This window comes from Rhinolophus ferrumequinum, chromosome 2 (genome assembly GCF_004115265.2).
Source record: "Rhinolophus ferrumequinum isolate MPI-CBG mRhiFer1 chromosome 2, mRhiFer1_v1.p, whole genome shotgun sequence".
NCBI lineage: Eukaryota > Metazoa > Chordata > Mammalia > Chiroptera > Rhinolophidae > Rhinolophus > Rhinolophus ferrumequinum.
In genome coordinates, this window is record NC_046285.1 from 67,562,667 (window position 1) to 67,588,420 (window position 25,754).

Here is a 25,754-nt window from a genome sequence, read left to right on the forward strand (position 1 = left end):
AGCACTGGTTTTGCCTTTTCCAAAATACTGGTTCTTACTTATGTGTGGATAGAAACATTGTTATAATTGGTAGCAGATTGGGTGGTTGTCTCTAAAATACTATTGCTACTTTCCAATTTATACTATTTTATAGCAGTCACATATTATGAATGGGATTGACTCCAGTTTCAAGGAAAACATGATTATTCTACATTGATTAGGATAACTATAACTCCTTCACCAAGAGATTAGTTCAACTAAACCAGGCTTAACCCAATCACCACAGCTATTTCCCTGGTCACAGGAATGATACAAATTAAGCATAAGACCAATTCAGAATAATAATATGGGGGTCCATTTTGCTGGGGCTTTATAGAAATCAGCATTAAATCTCGTTTTGACAGAATTATGTACAGTATGATTCCAAGGTCTGATAGCAGCATTTTTCTACAATGGAAGAATTCCACTGATTAAAAGTCCAACAGTGAAAAGGGCAGAACTGAGAGGATAATAGGTAAATAGCTCTGGGACTGTGTTTGAAGCATGCCTGGAGTGTGCCTCATCCAGACTTTTCAGTTACATGAGAAAAACAGAATTTTATTTTTATTAAACAACTTTGCATATGGCTCTTTATTAAATAGCAAGCAAAAACATCCTAACTGATATATACATTTTTCACTTTTGAAAGAAATGTCTCTAAAATGGTTTACAGTCTTCCTTGCTTTCTTAAATGTCTATAATTATAAGGATCATAATTATTTTTCTTCATGACTTGAAACCATAATTATGATTGTTTGCTATTGTTTTATTTCAGAATACAAAAATATTACTATTTGACCCCCAGTAAATAGTTCCAGAACATTTTAATTTCAAATATAATGATGTACTAAATATTAATTTTATAAAGTTAAATAGATTAATAAATAAACCCTAATTGAGTCAAAATAAATATTGCTTTTCTATTACAATAATTTTCAAGCAAAATTTTGTTTGATTTCTTCTAATCTAATTCTTGATCAGTTCCTAAAATTCAATTTAATATCATGTAACCATTCATATTTTTGGGATACACTTATTCTATCCTAAAATACAATTTGCTGTGAGCTCTTTAAGGGAGATACTGCAAAATTCAGATGATTCCTATACTAGATGTTAAAAAATACCTGCAATTTTTAATATTTTCTATGTCACTCCAACAATAGCAAAATATACCGGTCTAAGGGTTATAAAAACAAAACAAAACAGTATGACATTTAGACATTTCTGAAAAAGAAGACATGCATACATACATACTTACTGAATTATATATAATTCAGAGTTTTCCAAGGAATAATACTGACAGTGATTAGCACTGAAAAATCTGTATCATTGATTAGTTCACACCACATGATGTGTGTGTGTGTGTGTGTCGTGGGGGTTTGGGGGGCGGATGTTGTATTATATTCACCCACAGGGGCAGTGGGTACTGTACCTGGGACATTCAGGCAGCAGAATCAAAGTCCAGCAGAATCAAAGTCCATTATAACATACTCCAAAAGACTGCCCTGATTCTTCTGCTTTGTTGTGTTATTGTAGATATTTTGTAAATAAGTGGTTACTGCATGGGGTTTTTTGATTTTTTTTTTTTTAATACGCAGAGGCATTGTATAAAGAGTATTTTTAGAAAGACAATTTGACCTGCCTCCCTGAAGCTAATCTGCTATCCGTTGACTACTCTGCCCTTGACTCTGTACTTCTATAGCATTTTGCAAATGATATTATCTGAGAATGGTATAAAAAGACAAAGACTCTCTTGTTCGAAGTGAGGAAAAAATGCATAAATTCACATTTAAATTCACTTTCAACTTATCAAAAGATCCCTGAAATAAGAAGAAACACTTATATTTAGAGCACACAAAATTCAGTTATCACCAAAAATATTCCTTTATGAGATGAGGCTACTGCTTCCTGAATTAGACATGGACTCTTCGTGAAGCAGGTTGACTGTGCCTTTAAAAGATTGTCATGATCTATGGATGGTGTAGATGCCTGACCACTGCAGTGTACACCTGAAGCTGAAGCTCAATAATATTGTATGTCAACTATAATTTATACACACACACACACACACACACACACACACACACACACACACACATAGTCACGGGATATGGACTACAGCATAGGGAATAGAGTCAATACAATTGTAATAGATATATATAATGTCAGAAGGGGGGAGGAGGGTTATCACTTTGTGAGGGGTGCCAATGTCTAACTATTTCATTGTTTTGTACACCTGAAATTAATTTAAAAAAAGAGAAAGATTGTCATGTTCTATACAGGTGATCATAGAGCTTCTGATGCTGATTTATATCACTAGTATATTTATATTCTGTAACAAACACATGTTCAAATCAGTCTTTTTGTACATATAAAAAAAAGCATATGTTTAGAGAATAACAACCTCTCTACTTATTCGTATCTTAATATGCAGTAATAATTCTTTTAATATGTTGTAGTAAACTAGTTACTGTGATGATTAACATCTCTTTAAAACGGGAGTCAGATTTTGACAATCTTATATTGTGTAATAATTCACTTTTGAGTAATAAAGACCAAAAAAAAAAAAAGAGAGAGAAACTGATAGTAAAAGGCATGCCTTTAGAATGTATATTTGTGCCATATAATTAAAAACAATAAACCAAACCTCTATAGGCAATAGAAAATATAGTCAGCACAAGCTCCAATTTTAGTAAATGGAGATATTGTGTTTAATTATACATTTATGAAGAAAGTACGCACCTATAATATTTTCTTTTCAAAGTGTAAGAGGTTGGTTTTAATATCCCATTAGCTCCCTTGAGTAGTTTCAAACAACATTCTTTATTACAAAGTACAATCTCTGCATTGTAAATACCTATTCGGGATATTTTCTGGTTTAGTTCATGTCATGAAAACAGAGTGTAGATTTCTATGGAGACATTTTGCATTGAGGAACAATAATTTGATATAGCAGGAAAAAAATTCCAAGGTGTTTTTAACAATAAAAACAAAAGCTTTAAGTATCCATCTTCAGAATAACCTCAAATGTACACATACGTAGGTTTAAAGAATATAATTAGCCTTGCTTTGCTAAATAGAAAACTGTATTCTCATATTTTATCCAAACAATATATCAACTTTAGAAATACTTGGAGGACACTCAGATTTGCTCATTCAGATTAGAAATCATAGATGGTTTTTGTAAGCATTTCAAAGACTGAGCCAGAAATCCTATTAGCTCATGAATACAACTTGCCTTTGAAATTCAAGAAACTGAATAAAATATATTTGGTCTCTTCCCTTTTTTCTTAATTTATTTATATAAGGCTACTGAGCTGAGAATGCTATCACAAGAGAAATTTAAAAAATATGTATTTCAGTCTGCCTCTCTATTATGTAGTTATGAAATGAGTAGGTTGTTTCAAGTTTTCAATTACCAGGCTCTATGAATCTTAATATTATAACAACTAGTACAAACATATTTTAATAGTGACATTTAATAATAATCACAGATTTATATTTCACAAGTCAGATATGTTTAACATAATACATTAACAGAACATGACTCTTTTAATCAAAGTGATCCTGGTTAATCATTTCTAAAGGATAACTGACAGCCAATTGCAATTAATATTAACCGAAAGTGTTAAAAACTAGAATTATTAAATATTTTTCATCATGAAGACACCTCCACTAGCCTTTATTCATACCATGGCGAAATTGGGTTAACACTTATAGCTGTAAGTAAGGGCAGATATAACTACATTGCTAGAATACGAACTATAAAAGAATCACTAGCCTTGATTAATAGGCTTTACACAAATACTGTCTTATTGTGCAATTTAATCTCATTGTGACACTTTCTCCGCACAGATAATGGGAATAAATACCACATTATTCCTACTACTTTCTTTTTGGTGTATGCTGATATCCAAATAAATTTAGTAAAAGATCCCTATTTTGACATTGGAAAGGAAAGGAAAACAAATGTATGTCCATTTAAGAACAGCATTTTTAAAACCTTATATTAATACTAGTTAAAAACATATGCATATCCTATAATATTAAAAAAAACATATTTTTATTCATAAGGTGAGGGGAAAAAAAGAAAAAAAACAATGAAAGGACTAAAACTGACATTCCTTGAAGAAGCTCTAAAGCAGAATTAGGTAATTTGCTGGTTTCCATGGTAGCACATGTATAAGGTATTTTTTGTTTTACTGGATGCACCATTCATACTCAGAAATGGAAAAACACAATATAGAGCACTTGGGATTCCAGAGGAATAGTACTGTTAATCCAATTATATGGTAAATAATACCTTTCCTCTGCTACCCCAAGAGCTCCATATTCACATCTGATTTTGCAGCCCTTTCCTTCTAAAACATAGCCACAATCTTTTGTTTTGCTTAAAATACAAGTTATAAGTCTTCGTTTATTGGAAAAAACATTTAACAAGAAAATGCTAATAAATACATTAAATCCAAAAACATATAAAATAAATACCATTTATTGTATCTATCAAAAGTAGAACAAAGAAGTGGGTAGCAAGCCATGTGAAGCTTTTTATAGAGAGTAGCAAAGTACTAGGATCAGGCATAGATGAAGAGAAAAATGATTTAAAAACCTGAAATAACTGTTTCCAAATTTATAGTGAATGAGCTGTTGTTTGGGTGAATATATTTCTTTTTTCCAATTAAAACAAATTGTGGTAAAATACACCTAATATAAAATTAGTAACCTTAACCATTTTTAAGTGTACAGTTCAGTGGTATTAAATACATTCATTATGTGTAACCTTCACCATCATCCATCTGCATTACACTTTTCACCTTTCAACATAAAATCTCTATGCCAATTAAGCAACAACTCCCCATTTCTTCCTCTCCTAGCCCTTGACACCACCATTCTATTTTCCGTTTCCATGATTTTGACTATTCTCAGTAGCTGACATATGTGGAATCATACAGTATTTGTCTTTTTGTGATTGGTATATTTCACTTAGAAAGAAGGCCTCAAATTTCATTCATGTTGCAGTATATGTCAGAATCCCCTTCCTTTTTTAGGCTGAACAATATTCCATTGTATGCATATACCACATTTTGCTTATCCATTCATCCATGTATGAACAGTGAGGTTGCTTCCACATTTTAACTATTTGAATAATGCTGCTATCAGCATGGGTGTACAAATATCTCTTCAAATTCCCTCAGTTTTGTGGGTATATACTCCGAAATGGAATTGGTCTATTGTATAGTAATTCTATTTTTGTTTTTTTTAAGGATTTTACATACTTTTTTCCACAGCAGCTGTACCATTTTGCATTCCAACAAATGATGCACAAGGGTTTAAATTTCTCCACGTCCTTGCAAACATTTGTTAGTTTCTGTTTTGTTTTGATTTCTAATAGTAGCCATTCTGTGTAAGGAGTAAATAAACTTTTGAACATTTTCTTCTTTTTATAATCTTTTCCTGTAGATTACACGAACCACTCTACCCCAAGTCTTTTGTCCTCTCCTTTTTTGCTCTCCCTCCTCTGCATAAATGTTGCCAGGGTAACATCATCTGCTAATCGGTGATGGTGAAAATGTTCTATATTCTGTGCTTTCCTCTGTAGTAGCCACCAGCCACCTGTTATCACTAAGCATGTGAATTGTGGCTAATGAGTTTTAGGAAATGAAATTCTAATTTCATTTTTAATTTAACTTAAATCCACCTGTGACTAGTAGTTACTATATCAGATAATAGATTTCTAGATCCTACTTCTTTCTGAGATCCAGCCTCATGTATCAAACTGTCTCTTTGACAAATCTGCCTAGATGTCCTATAGCATTCAGAGTTCTACATGTCTAATGTTGAACTCATTGTGACTTTCTCCCAACCCTTAATTTGGTTAATTTAATAATATCAACTTTGCTCAAGATAGAATTGTTGAAATTATCCTTTACTTTTCACTCTGCTTTATGTCCTATACCCAGTAAACCACATATCCTGCCATTTAATCTCCAAAATGTCTCTGAAACATATCTTTTGTTTTTCAAAATACACATCACCATTTCTTATACACTACCACCAACAATCTTCTCTTTTTAAAGAATTCTCAAAGAATTTTCAACTCGTTGACATTAAAATAAAGTTGAAATTTCTTAAATTTCTCAAATGTCACCTCTCCAGTAATTTTGCGAATCTCCTAGTTAGAGACAAAAGCTCCATCTTCTTCCCTCCTATACCTTGTCCATATTACTGTCATCTCTTTTTAGTATGTTATATTAAAATGATTTGCTTACCTGTTTACCTATTCCTGTGTATTAATTATGTTTGTATTTCAAGTGTTTTTCTTCATCCTTGGCTTATAGTAGGATATCAGAAAGCTGAGATAATTAATAACAACTTATGATGTAAATGTTGAAGATTTAAAAACATAACTAGACAATTCCTTGGTGGAGAAGGAGAAATAAGCCTATTTCAAAACATAAATGCATTGGGATTTTTACTCACTTATTAAAGGATTAAGCAGTTAAGATTTATATTGGTATTTTATTCATGTTTAGATTTTGGAGGAATTAGTTAGGTTTTTATGATAATTTTTAAAAAATGCTATTTTTAAAGGTAACTATAGAGGATAAGGAAACATCTCAAACATTGATGCTGCATGTGTTGCCCTCTGGCAACTTTATACTATACCACCTGGCTGACAGTGAAGCCATGATAAATTACACATTCTGGAATCAATATTGAGTCTCATTCATTACTTTCTTTGGTTCTCTGCTTTATATCAAAAAGACAAATGCCAAGATAAATTTAAACTTCGGAAAAAATTTCTCTTAAAGAACTATAAGACTGCATTGGAAAACTATTTAAAAGGAAAAAGATTCACAGGTCACATTCCATGTATAAGTGTGGTTGATTGATTAATTGATTTTTTAATTCAGAAAAGTACCAATTATACTTGTAAATTATTCACTTTGGATCCTTAGAAATTACAATTTAATTTAGGACATAAATCATGTTTGTGATCTATAATAAAAGGTCGAGAACGTAAAGTTACTAACCTGGAAAAGATGATGGATTGCATTGCATGAATAAATATTTACATTAGATGTATATATTGTACTTATTTAATTAGATAACATAAAATATAGCATGATAGTGTGATGGTGTATATCCATTTCAAACTTTTATTGGGAGAAATAAAAAAAAAGTAATTCTAATTTATTGAAATATTTTAGTATTGGTGTAATACCAATTACTTCTGATTTATTGAAAATGTTTTAATACTGGTGTAATACCAATAATATTTATGGTTTGTCATTGTACAAAGTGCCTTTCATATTTCATAACATTTTTTACTAAATGACAGTGGCAGAATTTATACCTAGGTGGGTCTTGTTATTCATTGTCGTGTTATTTCATAATATCACAATGCTATGTGGCACAGGAATGTACTAAACTTGTGATACACTGTGATAATACCACAGTTATCCTTATTGAAACAAAATACTCAAAAGACCATAACCCTTCACAAATTAAATTGTATGCTCCAATTGTACACACTAATTTATCAGTGTATTTTCAACATTTAATTATTGGTTTAGTTGTATGCTTTCATGTCTTTTTTTTTTTTTTCCTTTAAAGTGAAAACAGAATTTCTTTAAAGTGAAAACAGAATTCAGAAAATGCAGGTAAGGGCTTACTTTGAAGACTTTAGCACTAGTACTGTGCTAACAATTACTAGTACTGTGTTAACAATTATACTCAATTAAAAATATGGCATTTCTAGAGAAAATGTATACATTATCTTTTCAATCTCACAGAATCTTGGTAAGGAAAGCCATTATGAGTATACTCCTTTTTGTTGTAGAAAATGAAATTAATTTATACTAAATAATAAAACAAGTTGGTAGTCAAGATAGAACTGAAATTCATGCTCCATATTTCTTAATATATACTCTATTCAACCCCTCTATGTTTACACGTTTATTTTGTTCTTGATCAAAGAAAATTTGACTTTAAAACACTGTATCTATTAAATATCTAATTTTATGGTTCCAAAAGTTTTACTTTTGGTGAAATAAGATTAAACTCTGAAGCGCAATATTTTCCCTTGGCCTTTGTCTGCAACATGAGTGGTGAGCAAAGGTAAAACGATTACTGGGATAACAGAATCGACCTTGGATAATTATAAGTGGTCATAAAAAATGTCACTGAACTCTTGCTCCTGCTTTTAAGTAGGTTTTATTTTTCCATAAACATAGAATTCTTCCAACACCCACTTAATATATATTATACATATACACACACACACACACATATATACATATATATATATATATATATATATATATATATATATAACTATATATTATATACCGTGTTTCCCAGAAAATAAGACCTAGCCGGACCATCAGCTCTAATGCATTTTTTGGAGCAAAAATTAATATAAGACCCAGTCTTATTTTAATATAATATTAAGACCTGGTATAATATAATATAATATAATATAATATAATATAATATAATAATATCGGGTCTTATATTAATTTTTGCTCCAAAAGACACAGTAGAGCTGATGGTCCGGGTAGGTCTTATTTTCAGACCTACTTATATATATAATGGTATCTCTAGCTACATATATATATCCAATGGATATATATAAAGATATCCATTTATGGATAATAATATATATACATATATATATTATATGTATATATATAGCCTATATATAGACACATTTATCCAAATGTATATAGATATATGTATTCATTCAAATAGATATATAGATCTACCTATCTATCTATCTAGCACTCTATCATCTCTTCAAGTATTAGAAATGCCACTGAAATTTTGAACACCAAGGAGTTATTTTCCAGAGTCACTTCTATCTTGCTACATCCAAATAATAAAAGAAAATCAAACGATGGAGCTATTGAAAACTAAATCAAGAAGCTGGAATAGATTAGAAAGTAAAATGTTATAAATGTTGTTAAGATTTAGCTATTTTGAGCTTAAGGGATTTTAAGTAAAATGGGTCCAAACTCTTCTTATTTCAAAAGTTCAGAAAAAAGCCACACAGCTCTTAAATGTCAGGGATAGACCTGGGATTCTAGTCTTTGTCTTTTGAGTTCATTCTATTGCCATTCTTTGAGTTCAGTTCCTTATACTACATTTCCTGTGTCTAAAGAAGAAAACCAGCCTTGTAAAATTTCTCTAAGATTTAACAATGATTCAATATTTCAAGTAAGCATTTATAAATATAGATTATTTTAAATGTTCTGAAATGCTAATTTTCTCTACAAACTTTATCCTGAAAAGGCAGGTTATGACAGGTTAAACAAATATTTGATAAATGTAAGGTTAAACAAACAGTTGGTAAATGTAAAAATTCATATGACATCAGGCATTAAGTTTATTTGCTCTGTATTGCAGAATTTAATATCCTCCATATGATAAACTTATAGCTAATGATACACAGTAAAAATATGCATGACAATCATAGAGTAATAATATCTATTATGCATGCAGTCACATTTTTTATTAAACAAAGGAGCTTTTTTTTTTAACTCAAACAACCAAGTGACTTAAATACTGAAATAAAACTTTGAAGATACAGAAATTCAAAGACTCATTTTGTATTGCCCTTAATCAAAAATGAAGGGCTATGCTTGAGAACATACTGCAAATCTACTTTCAGATTAAGATAAAAAAGCTGGTTGTTATATCCGACTTTGTATACGGATCTTCAGTTACTGGTATGTGATCTTGATTGCATTGCTTATCATCTTTACTGCTCAGTAAAATAATAGGAGTACTTAAAATCCTTTCTAGTATAGTCTACAAATAAACATATATAGATTTCCCTCAATTGGTTACTTTACTTTCCTCCATCTACCAACAAAAGGGAACACAACTTTCCCCACACTCATGAATGAATTCCTCTCCTACCTTGGTAATGGTTTCATGAAGGCTGAAAAAGGGATCCATTTCTTCAATTTTCATTGCATGGTTAGGGAAAAGAGCCTCAGAGAGAAAACTTGGACCCTGTGGAAAATCAGAATAGAAACACTTAAAACTCTTCATTGATTTTGTCTTTCAAGTGCTTATTGGATTTTCTTTAAAAATTAAAAAGAACTCTAAATTGCTTTAAGGTTTCCAATGATTGTTGGACTTCATTATACTTATCTAATTATCAATTACTTTATAATTATAAATTAAATTGAGTAGAATTCTATAACTCTTGACATTTGTAATATTTATAAAATAATGTTTTCTTACTTAGAAGAGATAATTCTTTGATCCCCTACCATTTTTTTAATGATTACTTACACGTAGAGTAAGATACCTTGACTATAAAACCCATATCTGAAACCTCTTCTCTACTTTATATGCCAAAATCCATGTTTTAAGGCGAGTAGAATGGAATGCTTTAAGTAAACATGATTGCCGACTAGAAAAGCCTAGGCTAAATGTATATGGTACTTTAAATATTTCAAAACTCACTTCAAAACAATAGTAAGATATATTTTGGCTAGGAGAGTATCATGTCTTTTCATGCTACTAATACAAAGGTAACATGTTACATCAAAATCTTAGTTAGGATGGTTGAAATGAAAGATACTGGAATTAGGCATTTTGTACTGGCAAGTGTAGACAAATTTCAGGATGCAAGAAGACATGGGATGCTAATAATATTTTTATCTGCAGTGGTCTGAATATTTATATCACCCCACCCCCAATTCATATGTTGAAATCCTAATCTCCAATGATTGGCATTAGGAGATGAGCCTTTAAGAGAAGGTGATTAGGTCATGAGCACTTCATCCTCATGGATTCATTAGTGCCCCCTATAAAAGAGGCCCCACAAAGCTTCCTACCCGCTTCCTCCATGTGAGGATACAACAAGAAGTCTGCAACTTGGAAGACGGCCCTCACCTGACCGTGCTGGCACCTGGATCTTGGACTTCCAGCCTTCAGAACTGTGAGATATAAATTTCTGTTTTTTATAAAATACTCAGTCTGTGATATTTTGTTATAGCAGCCCGAATAGACTAAGACATGATCTAAAACAATACTCTGTAAGTATCAGCATTATTAGCATTCTGTGAAATGATTATTATTTACCACACAAGTATAGCTTTTACTTGAAAACCTGAAGTAACTAGGATGATTTGTCTAGAAAATAGAAAACTTGAAATAGGTATATGAATGTATGTAGATGATTAATGGACAGATACATACATACATACATACATACATGCAAACATACATAGATACATAGATATATAATCTTTCTGAAAGATAACATGGAAAAGACTCAACCCAGTCTACACAACAATGACCACACTAGGGTAACAGATTTAAGCTGAATTTTATCAGAACTATTTATTAGAGCAATCCAACAGCAGAACAGAGTATTTTGGGATACATTGATGGTGGAAAAGAAAGTAAGATGATGTAGTTGATAGATTCTGAGTCAAACAGATCAGAACTGAAACCAACATAATTGCAATTCCCTCTATATTAAACAATTCTGTGATCAGGCCTACTCTTCACCCCCTATTTTGAGCAATACGGCAATCAAACAAAAATAATTCAGTTGTTTGGTCCAGCTGTATGCTCTGGCATGCACCCACTTTTGGATGATAAGACTATAAATCAACCAAACAGCTGACCTATCAAGGTTAACAGCTTATTTACCAAAACTTGTGTTATGTTCCTCTCCTCATTTTGTCTGGCAATCTAAACTAATTTGTTAGAAACTCTGCCCAGCCCAAACCAGTACTTCACTTTGTAAGACTTACCATAAAAGCTAGTCAAGAAGATTGAAACAGATGCCCTGGCATAGCCCTCAAAGGGAACCGACCTTGATAACACCTTGAACCATCCAGACAATAAATTTCCGTTGCATAAATCTCTCAATCTGTGTGCTTTGTTATGGAAGCCTAGTAAACTAACTCACTCAGTCTAGGTGGTATTCTTCCTTACTGCAATAGGTCTTTAAATAAAACTTAATTTTGTTTAGCAACAGGGCTTTTTGGAAGTATTTTGGACAGTCAACATAGAAACAGGTTAAAATTTTGGTCTTGCCACTTAATAATTGTGTCATCTTCAGCATCTTAATCTCCAGAGGATTAGTTACCAGATCTAAGAAATTTGGAGAACAACATAATTCACAGACATGTTGTGAGCTGTCCAATGTCTGCCGCAAAGGAGACACAATGGTAATGGCATTGATGGTGTTGTTAAAAACTGTAAGTATCATAATGATGATGGTTAGGGTGGTAGTGACAGGATGGTGATTACCGTAGGATGCTGAACTAAAGGAAATCCAAAAACTTTATTTATGATCCTACCAGAAACAGTGCACAGGTTGCATTTCGATTGGTTTATTTTTCCAAATGGAAATATCTTTGAATCAACTTTAGGTAAAATATGACATGGATAATTTGTGGTGCTCATTTCTAGTTAATAATGAAGCTTAAAGTTCTTAAAACGTTTGCATCACAAATAGTTTGAAACAAACTCCTTGGATAATTTCATCTTACCGGTTTACTTAGCAAATCAAAACTTCACAAATAGTGCAAAGGTAAAATGTCAGCCAGCCTCAAATTATTAGGTTGGTGCAAAAGTAATTGCGGTTTAAAAAGCTAAAAATTGTACATACTGCAATTACTTTTGCACCAATCTAGTGATCACATAAGAACATAAATTGGAAGTTATAATTAATGAGGTTTTTATTGAACTTTCAATTATTCAGTAGCAGAACATATTAAATTATCCATATGCACCTTATTCTCCAATGTAATCCCCTTCTTTCTCTTATTCCTTCAGCTCTCTCTTGCCATGTCGTTCTTTGTTTCTAGTACCTTGTTTATTTTATCACTTAAAAAATACCCATTTAACAATTACCAAATGCTAGGTGTTGCATGCCCTAATTGCAACATGGTCCTTAATCTCAGGGAGCTTAATCTAATGGGGTTTAGACACATAATATATCAAACATTATTAATACACTACCATTCTTTTTCATATATACATAAATATAATCATCATAATTCATAAACAGGTATTTATATATCCTGACTTTAAAATAATGAAAAGATTAAAAAGAAGGACATATGCTTTGTAAACGTTTCTACTGCTATTACATTACTCTGAGTGATGGCTGCTGAATAACAGCTCCGCTCTGCAGCTGAAGGACAGGAAGTAAAGCACCATTAACCATATTGAAAGTGCTTTGGTGTAGAACAATTCATTGATAGATTGAAACCAAGTCTCCTTGAGTAAATTAAGATATTAAAAATAATACTGTTTGTCTGCCAGTTGGAGATCACAGTTAGACTATTATAGAAGACATACTGATAAGAAAAGTCTATTTAGGATCTAGTCAAAAATTCAGTTTGTCTCCCTGGTACCTAGTTTACTTGTGTTTCATGTAAAATTTAACAGTATTTAGCATACCTTCCTTCTTTCAAGTTCTTTTGCCTAATATCCATGATTTCACTCAGCTGCTTCTCCATTTATATATTATTCTCTACCTGTAACTGGTTGTTCTTTTCCTTTTTGAAGCTTCCTATAGTTTCTAGATGGCCTATCCTCATTTTTTCTCCTAGTCATAGGCTATCTATGTGGTTTTATCTACTATTCTGGCCTTAAGTATCAACTTCAGATTGATTGCTCCCAAATAATTATTTCTAGCCTTGATCCATATTTTTTGTTCATCATTTCTGTTTATCTATGAGATCCTCCAGATACATCAACTTTTATTCCAAATCTTGATCATATGTCCCCCTTGTTACCTTCATTTCTTAACTTGGATAATAACATAATACCTATATTTTGCCCAAATGTGGAATCTTAGGCCATTCTTGACTCCAATGTCTCTCATCTTTAGTCCCACAGAACTGTATTAGCCAATTTCCTTCTAATTTATATATTTAGGCAATTCTCTACAAGTTCTTATCCATTGCCCTAGTCCAGTTACTTATTACCTTCACCCAGTTGCTCCTACTGTCTATAGACCAAAGTCCAACCTCCTTAGTATGGCATTTCACAAACAAGTCCTAACCTATCTTACCTCTTTCACCTTTAAACAGTTATTTCTTTCTCATAAAGTCATTTAAACCATTTCCATCTAGCTTCTGCTTATGTCATAGAAGGCTATTCACTAAACTCTGAATCTGTACATACTTTTACTATCTCTGTCCCTTTATTTTTGCCATTTTGTCTGCTGCCTGGAATGTTCTTCCTCTATCTGTTTACCAGTCTTCTTTCTATAATTACTTTCCTTTACCCTCAACAACTCATTAGTTTATTGTTATCTTGTCAATGTTTCTGTATCACTTTATATTTACTTTGGGTCATAATTTATTAGACAACATTTTTGTTATATTTCTGTTTTTCTCATTATGTCCTGAACCTTTTAAGACTTGGGATCATTTTGTTATTAAAATGGTCTAAAATTGCCAGACAACCTTGAGGAGGTCATTCATCTCTCTGTCTTAGTATCATCATCCATAAAGTTGAAGTACAAATATCAACATCCTTCTCACTTCAGAGAGTTCATGTCAGGATCAAGCAAAGAAACAAAACACGTAAAAGTGCTCAGTAAGGAGGAAAGGACTACACTAATACTGGATGGTGTTTGATTTTTATCACACTTGCTGGGAATTGCTTTCCTGTGTAACCAAGAGCTGTAGTTTTACAATTTACATTGCTAGAAATATGTATTTGTACACCAAATTCTACGTGTTATTTCTCTTTTAAAATCTACAACTGTTAAAACAAAGTTTGAAAACCACTGTTGTAGATGACAGGAAGACCTTGGGGGGTTTTGAATAGAGCAAGTGATACTTTCCAGTATGTATTAGGATAGCACACACTGACACATATGCGGGGATAAATTTAAAAGAGACATCATGAGAAACAGAATGTTTAGACAGAAGGCTATTGCAATAATACAGTAAGAAAGAGTGAGAGATTAAACCAGTACTGTGGTAGTAGAAATCCTTGTTTTCCTGAAAATAAGACCTAGCTGGACAATCAGCTCTAACGCGTCTTTTGGAGCAAAAATTAATATAAGACCCGGTATTATATTATATTATATTAATTACATTATATTATATCTGGTCTTATATAATAGTAAAATAAGACTGGTTCTTATATTAATTTTTGCTCCAAAAGACGCATTAGAGCTGATTGTCCGACTAGGTCTTATTTTTTTGGGAAAAAAGTAGATAGGAGATGAGTTTGATAACTGTTTGAGACAACATTAATAATTAATTGGATGTGAAAGTCTTAAAAAGGAGTCAAGATTGCAACTATTTCTAGATTTGATAAACTGAGTGGATACACATTTCATTAACTTAGAAAATGTAGAAACTCATGAAGGTTTAGAACAGAAAATAAATTAATCTTTAAACATTTGAGGTGAGGTGTTTGTGGGACATTTGCATGAAGTTTTCCAGAAGATGAGTGACTATATTGTTTAAGACTGATTAGGTTGAAGACCTAATTCTGGGCTGGAGGTATAACCATAATTTGAGAAGCATGTGGATGGGAGGTAAAATGTGAAGGGGACCATATGTAGACTTAGAAGTGTATTGTAGGTAATACAGCTCTCAGAGGGACAGGAAGCTCTCTAAATGGCACTGCTATTTAAGGAGTAGAAGTATTGAAACAAAACCCATGAAGACATTATAGATGGGAGCATCAGAGAAACGTAAAGAGAACCATGTGAGTGTGGTTTCATGGGAGTCAAAAAGGTAGAGAATATCTGGGAATGAGTATTACATGCTTCAAAAGATGTAAAGAAACACACTAAAATGGAAACTACCCATTGGAAATAGTATTTCAGAGATTCCTGGTATCTTTTTGTCAGAGGGGTCTATGTGGATTCGTGAGCACAAGAGACAGAATGCAATCAGTTAAGGGGTACGTGTGAGGGGAAGTGAAATGTCAGTTACGAACTATATTATTCTGTCTAGAGATCAAGATTATGATGAAAAGTTAGAAAAACTAAACGCTTGCTAAAAAATGAAAGAATCAAGGAGAAGTTTATTTGCGTGTTAGATATGACTGGTAATAGATACAGTGGTAATGTGAGAGAAAGCATCCAGAAGATTTAAAACAAAAATAATTTAAAAATACAGGAAAATTTGGGGAAAATAAATGGATCATAACTCAGTCAAGTTTAAAATATGTAGTTTATGTAGGTTTCGTGGGCATTGAACTAGTCCAAAACATTCTGCACATGCCTTCGCTACATAGTTGTGCACCCAGTGTTTATTCCCTGAGACTCGAAGGGAGACTTATTCCTCGCTTCGTCCAACTTCTGGTGGCTCCAAGCATTTCTGGATTGTGCTACATGACTCATATCTCTGCCTCTGTTTTTGCATGCCCTCGTCTTCCGTGTCTTCTGTTGTTGAGATAGTTATTAAATTTAGGATCCACCCAGGTATTCCAGGATCGTTTTATGTCAAATGCATACTTTAATTACAGCTGCACAGACCCTTTTCCCACATCTGGTCACAATTACAAGTTCCCGGGGACATATTTCTGGGAGTCCATCATTCAATACTAAGCAATCCCCATGTCTCCAAAGGGTATTCTATACTATAGCCTAGAAAGGTTGTTTCGAACAACAGGCATCAAGATTTCAATTACAATTCAGACTTGATTCTTGCTTCCCTTTTTAAAAATTAACTATACAATTGAAGGATTTTCCATTTGTAAAAGAACATTTACTTGAGGCGCGTGTACACGCACACACACATGCACACACAAAGCTGTTCTAATTAAGTAGTTGTGGATTAGCTACAAATTAGAGGTGTTTTCTAGTTTGGGAAAGTATTTACATTGGTATTCAATTGTCAAAACCTATTTATCTTAAGATTTGTGTATTTTATTGTGTATAAATTATACCTTAAAGGAAAACAATCTTCCTAGATAAGGGACATTATTATCATTCCATAGAGATTTTTCTTGTCCGTTTTTTATTGTGAGTTTTGGTAAGTTCCTTTACAAATTTATTCAATGTTTTAAAGTTTTCTATATTGCTTTAGAACTAACATACATTACTTTAGAACATCCATGACTATTTAAGACCAATAAAGTGGTGTTATTATTACCCTCGCTTTATGGATGAATAGACGAAGATTCAGAGACATTAAATGACTAGATTCTGCTGGTAAGTTGTATAACCTGGATGAGAATTCAGATCTTCATCTCTACTCTGCTGCTACTGACATTTCATAACCCTGCATCTCAAATGCTCAGATCAAGAGAGACTGGCAGTCAGTCCTAGATAACACACAAGACATGATCAAAATAGCAAGACAAAAATAATAAGTGTTCAAGCTTGTGAAACTAAACTGAATACAATAAGGATTGTTTTATGGTTTAAAAATCCATGATAAAGATTTGCACGTAAATCACTGATTGATGACTTGTTTTGAGGTAGTTGTTGAGTAAACAGAGCCATAGACAAATTCTTTCGGTTCCATTTCTGGTCTCTATACTTTTCCAAATTAAGCTAAGTGAGTATTATATATATGAGGCTTTTATTAATGAAATCAATGAAGTCCTTCTTAGTATCCACAGGAAAGGAAAGTAAATATAGATAATCTCAAAGAATAACATTTTATAAATTTAACAAGTGTTAATTACTAATAATATCAAAAAAATTCAAGGATTTATAAAATGAATGCATTATACATAATATTCTCATGTTTAATTCTCCTGAAACTGCAAATGAACATAAAAGCTGAAAGCTTTGGTATGCAGGAGGAATATTAAAAAAATTAAACAAAGTCTATCTTGCGTTGCGAGTTCAATAATAATGATTTGTATAGGTATCATTTACTGAATGTCTACTATGTACTATACCGTCAGGAAGTGAATATTTCTGCATGGTTAGGATTTTCTGAGCAAATTTGTATTAAATATCACCTTTGAAGTTATATAATGACTGAATATATAGTTATAGAAACCTGGAGAGATTTATCTCTCTGGAGGTATGTGTTTATTTGAAAGAGGCATAAAACCCATAACCCTGGAAACATAACATTATACTGCATTCAGCACATTACATAACATATATAACCACTGAAATCCAAAGGATAAGAATCCCAGACCTTCCCCTTCTGTTTCCAAGGAGAACTTGTTTACCTTAGGGAAATTGTGTTTCTCCCCTTTCTTAGAAGGGGAGGGGACCGATGGGTGTATAAACTCTCAGATTCCTATTTTCAGGATTCCTGTACTTTGTTACTGCATACAGGTCTGCCTGCCTGGATCTTACTGCCTCACACCATAAGTAGAAGAAAATGAATGTAGGGAACAAATGAGGTTATTACTGTAAATAATAACTTTGATCTCTGCTCAAGAAACCTCATGTTTCCATTCAGGATAATGTAAATAAATATAGATAATAAAAACAGATTGCTACTAGGTGCTTTAACAATTATAGTAATGTTCTTATTAAATAACATAAGTAAATATAATAAATGTATAAACATTAAATAAATACAATAATAGTTAATTTTAAAATACCAATATTAATTGAATGTTTATATATTTGAACATGCAATATTACTTATATTAAAACAGAAATGCATTTATATTATATAGAAAGATATACTATTTATACAATAAATATACAATACATATTTGTCTATAACAAATAATGATAATGAATTTTATAATATCTATATATAATAAATACATAAGATTTATAAATATTATTGAACGTTTAACAATATTTATTAAATACTTGGTATCTGGCTAGTTACCTAAATTCCTGTGCCTCAGCTTTCTCATTTGCAAAATTAGTACAATAATTTTACCACTCATAAAATCATTGTAAGGATTTAATAAATTAATATATATAAAACTTTTACAATAATGTCCAGAACTGTTAATCCATATAGCAAATATGTCACAAAGGTATTATTATCCTTGATGTGCAGATGAAGGAAATTGAAGATCAGAAGGATGAAGAAATTTACCTAAGGAAACACATTTACTCATTTGCAGTGTTTTAATCTAAGCATATGACTCACTCACTCTCATTTAATCTCTTGATCTTTAAAAGTCAGTCCATAAAGTGGTGCTGTAGTCTAGCCCACAACAAAATGAAACAAATAATATTGCAGAAAGTTAACATTTTTCATAAAATTAACTAATTCCAATTAAAGAGCTGTACTTTTGTATAAAATTGTGTTCTTTCAACTGTCTTTTAATATTAAAATGTTTTATTTTATGAAATGAGTTGAAATAGCAGTTTTTGTTTTTTATTTGTTTTGTCTTAACTTACTTACATGGTCAATTTAAAGTTGGCACTCTAGGTCAGTCTTAGCATTTTTATTTTATGTTTCATGTTATTTGTCCTCAAAAAATTTAACATCTGAAAAACATTGACTAAATCCTTTAGATTCTTTCATTGTTCCAGTTTTAGAGATAAAAAGATTGATTGTTTCACTGTATTCAAGTTTTGCATGGTTGCATACCTTGTGTCAGAGCTGAAATTTCAGTTTTGGTCAGCTGAATCTTACCCCTATGCTTACATTTACAACACTATATCCAATTATACAATTCTATTACAGTCATGTGCCACATAAGGTTTCATTCAAGGATGGATGGACCAGGTATATGATGGTGGTCCCATAACATTATAATGGAACTATAAAATTCCTATCTCCTAGTGACGTCATAGCTGTCCCAACATCATAGCAAATGTATTGTTTGTGTGTTTGTGGTGATGCCGGTGTGAACAAACTTACTGAGCTGCCAGTCATGAAACAGTATAGCACATACAATTAGATATACAGTACATACTATTTTACAATGACAATGAACAACTATGTTGCTAGCAATGTGTTTACTATACATTTTATTATTGTTTTAGAGCATACTCTTTCTACTTACAAAAAAAAGTTTGCTGTAAAACAGTATGCCATGATAAGCTGGCAGCGGCCTCATACATCACCTGTTTCCCTCATCTCTCAATTGCATCATTTTCTCTTGAGCTTGATTTCATCTGGTATCGATTTGTACAGTAACATGCTGTACAGACTTGTAGCCTAGGAGCAGTAGGCTATACCACGTAGCTTAGGTAATGTAATGGGCTATCCGCCTGAGTTTGCTTAAGTGCACTCTATGATGTTCACAGAGTGGAATTGCCTATTGGCATATTTCTCAGAACATATCCCTGTTGTTAAGTCATGTGTGACTGTACTGCAACAATACACAGCCTCAGAAGGTTAGTAGGCACATTCACGACTTCGAAATAATAAAAATAATTAAATTACTTACCTGAAACACTTTTCTACAGAAGTAATAACTACACAGCAAAATCTCAAGATAATACAGATTTTCTGATTGGTAGGAGGTGCAACAGAATTTTTAATATAGATGCTAAATACTACTTAGCAGAAGGTCATAACAATCCCAACACTTAAATATAATATGCTTATAACATATGTTTTATAATTTAAGCCAGAGTTCCTAAACATATCTAAACCAAGTACAACTTAAAATAAATATTAAATATTTTAAGACTCTTTCAGAGATTCTGGCATGCCTACTCTGTGTGGGTATAATATTACACTCCCCTTGAGAATCACTGATAAGTAAAAGCATATCCATATATAGATTTTCTCCAAAGTAAATATCTATAGAAGGTTATACCCTAAAGTACAGGAATTATATCAATCCCTGTGTTCTGTAATATATATTGAAAAAATGTTTTATGTATTATGAATAATATCTAATGCTAATAAAGCACACTGCAGGTATTCGTTCAAATAATCCTCATTAAAAAACATATGAAGTAGGTAATATTATTATCTCACTTTATAGGTAAAGAAACTGAGACACAGATAGTTTTAAGTATCTTGCCCAAGCAGTAAAGCTATGAAATGAACCCATGAAGTATCTGTGCTCTTAACCATTATAAAATAAACTGTCTATAGCATACTGCTTATAAATTGTAATATTGTATTAACTTATACATTTTTGAGAATCTTTGCAGGTGAGAAAAAATGAAATCCACGTTTACCTCATATACTTTTTATATATAAACAAAATACACAACTGTATATAATATTGTAATTTAAAATCTTTGCTTACCCTGAACTTCTCTTGGTCTAGAAATTCATCTCTTCTTTAGTAGTTGAAATCCATGCACTATTCATCATATTTTAGTTTTTAGAACAGAATATATGAAACTAAAGCTCCCCAAAATACGTTGGATCTTTATACTAACTGAGTTAGGCAATAGAGATGCTATCTCCATTTTCATATGAAATTTAAATAATGGTTAGCTGAGTGCTCTTTTCTTTTCAACTTGCTTCCTTTCTTTTGGGAGATAGATATTCTCTTAAATATCAGATGCACCAATAAGTGATTATCAATTATTTCACAGTCGGGCTGGAATCCTGGAGGAGCTGCAATGGACAAGGGACAGAGACTTATGGAGCTCAGAGCAGCAGTTCTTTCCCAACTGTACTAACATATTTCAGTTATAACTGATTCACCTCTAGCAGTGCATACGGGCGACCTGTGGGGGTAGGTTACCCAATGGCATTGATGGTAACACAGTTAGCATTCAATATGTCACTGAGAATGCAGGATTTATAAAAATAAATTTGCAAGGTAGAAAAAGAAAAACAAATAAACAAACAGGTACTCTCAGATCTTGAAAGGAAAGATGTTTTCTCAATAATGAGGAATCCAAACTTTAATATGGTCTTTAGTAAAACATTATCTTTCTGGTTAGGTCTCAAGTCAATTTAGCAATGACATTTCTTTGCAGTCAGAGCCTGTTAGCCTCCTGAAAAGCTTTCTGTGGAACAGTCAGTGTTTTTCTCAGGGCTGTATTTAATCAACTGTGAAAGAAATGAGGTATTTAAAGGTCTTACAGTTAAGGGCAAACAAATCTAAACATCAGGTTAATAAGAAACATGTACATTATTGAAATCCTGGGAGAGATGTTGTAGTCCTTCCAAGTCCTTTTGCTATATAGGGAGAGACTTCCTTTATAGTCATGACCTCATGTTTCATAATCTTGGCGAAAACACCTATGGGAATTAAACCTGAAACATTAACCTATCTGAAATTTTACCATCCATTGTATTACTCTGATTATTATTTTTAAATCTTTTTGTTTTTGTCAAATATTAAACCTAATGTAGGTAAAATTGTGGAGAAAGCAGAGGAGCAGAATTCTGTAAATGATGGGTGTTTAAAGCCCTCAATTTTCCTCCCCATTTTCTTTCTCTTGGCCTATCCCACTGATATTTCATTTAACAATATATGAATAACTTTACATTAATACAGTCATATATCCATGGGCAAATTTTGTATTTCTTTTCCTGTTACTACTTACTAAAAGCTAAATGAAAGTCTTTATTTCCCTGTATATTCCAGGGTGCACAGGTAGATTTATTTTAAAGGAATGGAAATGACTTTGGAATATCTTTAGTTTGGGGCACTGGTTTCATTTAGCTAAATGCATTCATTTTAATCATTCATTCAATTTATTCATTTGGAAATCAATAAAGACATCCTATTAATTCTGCAATTCACTAAAGCAAAAGTCCCAGTTAATTGAATAAATAAGCATTAAAGAAAAGAGCCTCGGTGTATAAAACATGTATGGTTATATTTGTCTCTTCATAAAAGTCTCTAAAAACTATACTAAGCTCCACTTCAAAAAATTATCCAACCTCCAGCACAGAATAGACAACTTCCTTTGTGAATTAAAAATATTAAAAATATGGTTTAGCTGATTTCTGATATCATCTTTTCTTAATTTTCATTTGAGCATAATCAGTTATCTCGATTTTCCTGCATCTTCATTTAAAGACAGTGAAACTAAAAAGACATTGATGTTCTACCTTTCAAACAATGGGTCACTTCTGATTAAACTTCGATTGAACATTAAACTTTCAAACTTAATACAAATTGCTTCCTTTTCTGTTTAATTTGAACCCAATTTCACACTGCCCTCAGGTCACTCAATGCTAATTAACTGATTTATGAATCAACTGAAGGGTGATGCAAACTGAAAAAAAAGGGGAAACTAGAAAAACTGTATATATTTTTTTAATTTATGAACAACATTTTAGAAATGGCTCTATCTCTTTCAAGTTATATATATTCGTGCTTTAACAAATTTCACATTCAGAAGGTATATTTAGGAACACTGGATGCTCAAATTTAACTTCATGTACGGTTATTTATTACTTTCCTTTGGGGAAGAGTTCTAACCAAGATTACCATGTCACACTCTACAATCATAAAGTTATTCCATTGTGATTTGATAGACTAATCAAATCTGAAGAGTAGAAGTAATTCTCATCAATCTTTCAATATAGGTGGGATGGTCTACTAGGTTAAGTAGGGATTTTGGATCTACATATTTGAATTTTGACTCTGATATTTACTGTGGTGACTTTAAACAGACACTTTAGATCTCTGACACTCGGTTTGTTATGTGTATCATTGGAATCTTCATATAATACACTCAGATTATCACTGTGTATTACTATTATATTTATCTACTAATGATATATTTTAATAAAACTTATATTAATAGTTATATGTTGTTATTTGGTATAATTAAATGAGATAACATAATAAGCAAAACAGAACGGTAATCGGCACATAGCAAGTGCTCAATAAATGCTAACATTTACTATTTTTATATTAGTGGATTTTATAAAACTGTATCTCCAGTGCTTATTATGACTTCAGATACATTAATAAATACATCTTTATTTAAACTTCGTATCTTTGAATCTTTATCAGAATTATAAATGATCAAAAATTACTTAAAAGCGAGGAAAAAGTGACCTTTCTATTACTCAAAAATATCTAGACGATTTTAGAGAGTTTTTTAAAGCATCATTTGAGGATTAAGAGCTCAAAATAGCAAATAATAATAATATATTGTTAAGACTAATAAGCAGGAAGACAAGGGCTTAGGATGTGTGAGTGAACGATTACAGCCACCCCTGTGGTTGTCTTAAATATTTCCATCCTTTCTCCCTCATCTGTAACAATTAAACAACTGTTTACTTTGCTACATGTTATTACTCATCCATGTACAAAGAAGACTACAGCAATTGACACTGAGAGGCAGACAAACAAGAGAAGAGAAACATAAAGACATAAATACACAAAAATGTATATAAATATGTGTATGTGCATGTTCGTGTGCGGAGACAGAAATAAAGAGAAGATGAAATCTACTTAAGCACACAATTTAGAGAGAAAGACATAGGCACACGTGTGAGTATACAGTAACAGAAGATTTACATGTACATATGTTATACAAATATGTGCATGTTTGTTTATGCATTTGCGAAGAAATAAGCTTTACATAAAGTAAATGATAAAACAGAGGTATGCATAGATGCTAGTCCCAAATGACAGACTAGGGATTCAGGGAAGGCATATTGAGTAAAATACTTTTAAATTTAATCCTGAATGATAAGATGTAGTCAGGAAGAAAGGAGGTTAGCATAATTCAAGAAAAAGGAAAAGCATGCTAAAAAGCAGACAGATAAAGAACTCCTTGCTCTGTAGCTGCATATTCTGAGTTGGGTGTTAATGAACTAAAATATTCAATTTGGCCAGTGGCAAGGAAATAAAGTAATGAGATGTCGTTCAGGATCTTAATACACCAGCAAGAGGTTTGGACTTTATTTTGAAGATAATCAGGAGAAATCTTTAAAGTTTTAAACAAGGAATGGGGAAGTTTGATTAGATTGTTTCAGTGGTATCTCAGTTCTAACATTCTATGATTTTATCATAGGTTATATATAGTACTTGAAAGATTTTTTTTTTCCAAAATAGTTTGCGTATATAAACTCACTCTAAAAAGTACAATAGAAACTTATAGCCATATATATTTACCAATTTTATATATTATGTCTTGGCCACAGTGTGGTTATAAAGTGAAAAATAAGTGTTATTTTTACAGTTTTTATGAGTGTATGCTGGAAAAGACACTAGTTACACAAAGCAGTAACAACTATGAAAGAAGTCATATTTTATTTTAAAATTGTCAAAATGTTTTTATGATTACAGTTCAATAATACAAACTATTACCAACACAATGTGAAGATAAAATATATTTATAGAAAGTCCTCATAAATTACTTTGGACAAAATAAAGCTCTTTTCCTATGTTAGCCCGAGTGCAGAAACATAATTTTCTTTAAATAGTTGTATTCGGTAATGTACAAAATATGTAATCCAGTTCATCAATGATTATTTTAGTCTTTATCCATATAATTATCCATCTTCCATAATGACATGGAATCAGATTTTATATTGTTTGTAGAACAACTCTCACTTTTTAATTTATTAAGAAAGAGGGAAAGCTGACAAAAATCTGCTTTCATTAGACGATCTTCTGTTTTCTCATTTTAAATTAAATGGGATAATGATAATGTATGGTTATGTCCTAACATGTGAAAGGGATGACAGTAAAATCTCAACAAATGTAAATTTATTAACAATTTTTAGAAATCATTTTTCAGCTGCCTATCTTAATCTTTGTGCATATATTTCAGAACTCAAGAAGAAATTAGGAAATAGGTAAATCTCTCTTTTTTACATTGGAAGAAACTGTAGCATAAGGAAGGTGACAATTCGCCCAGTAAAAAGAGAACTAGTTAGTGGGACATCTAGAGATGGACTCTAAGGCCAGCACTGCAGGAACAACACTTACTCCAGTCATGATACTGCCAT

At 31.8% G+C, this 25,754-nt stretch overlaps 1 protein-coding gene across 1 annotated transcript in view; it reads right to left on the bottom strand.

Moving 5' to 3' along the window:
- NAALADL2 (N-acetylated alpha-linked acidic dipeptidase like 2) overlaps positions 1-25,754 on the bottom strand; it is an 890,763-nt gene that overhangs the window by 141,117 nt on the left and 723,892 nt on the right. Inside the window, exon 11 of the mRNA XM_033130693.1 lies at positions 9,943-10,038. Within this exon, the coding sequence (XP_032986584.1) occupies positions 9,943-10,038 (96 nt within the window). The remainder of the gene's footprint in view (positions 1-9,942; positions 10,039-25,754) is intronic.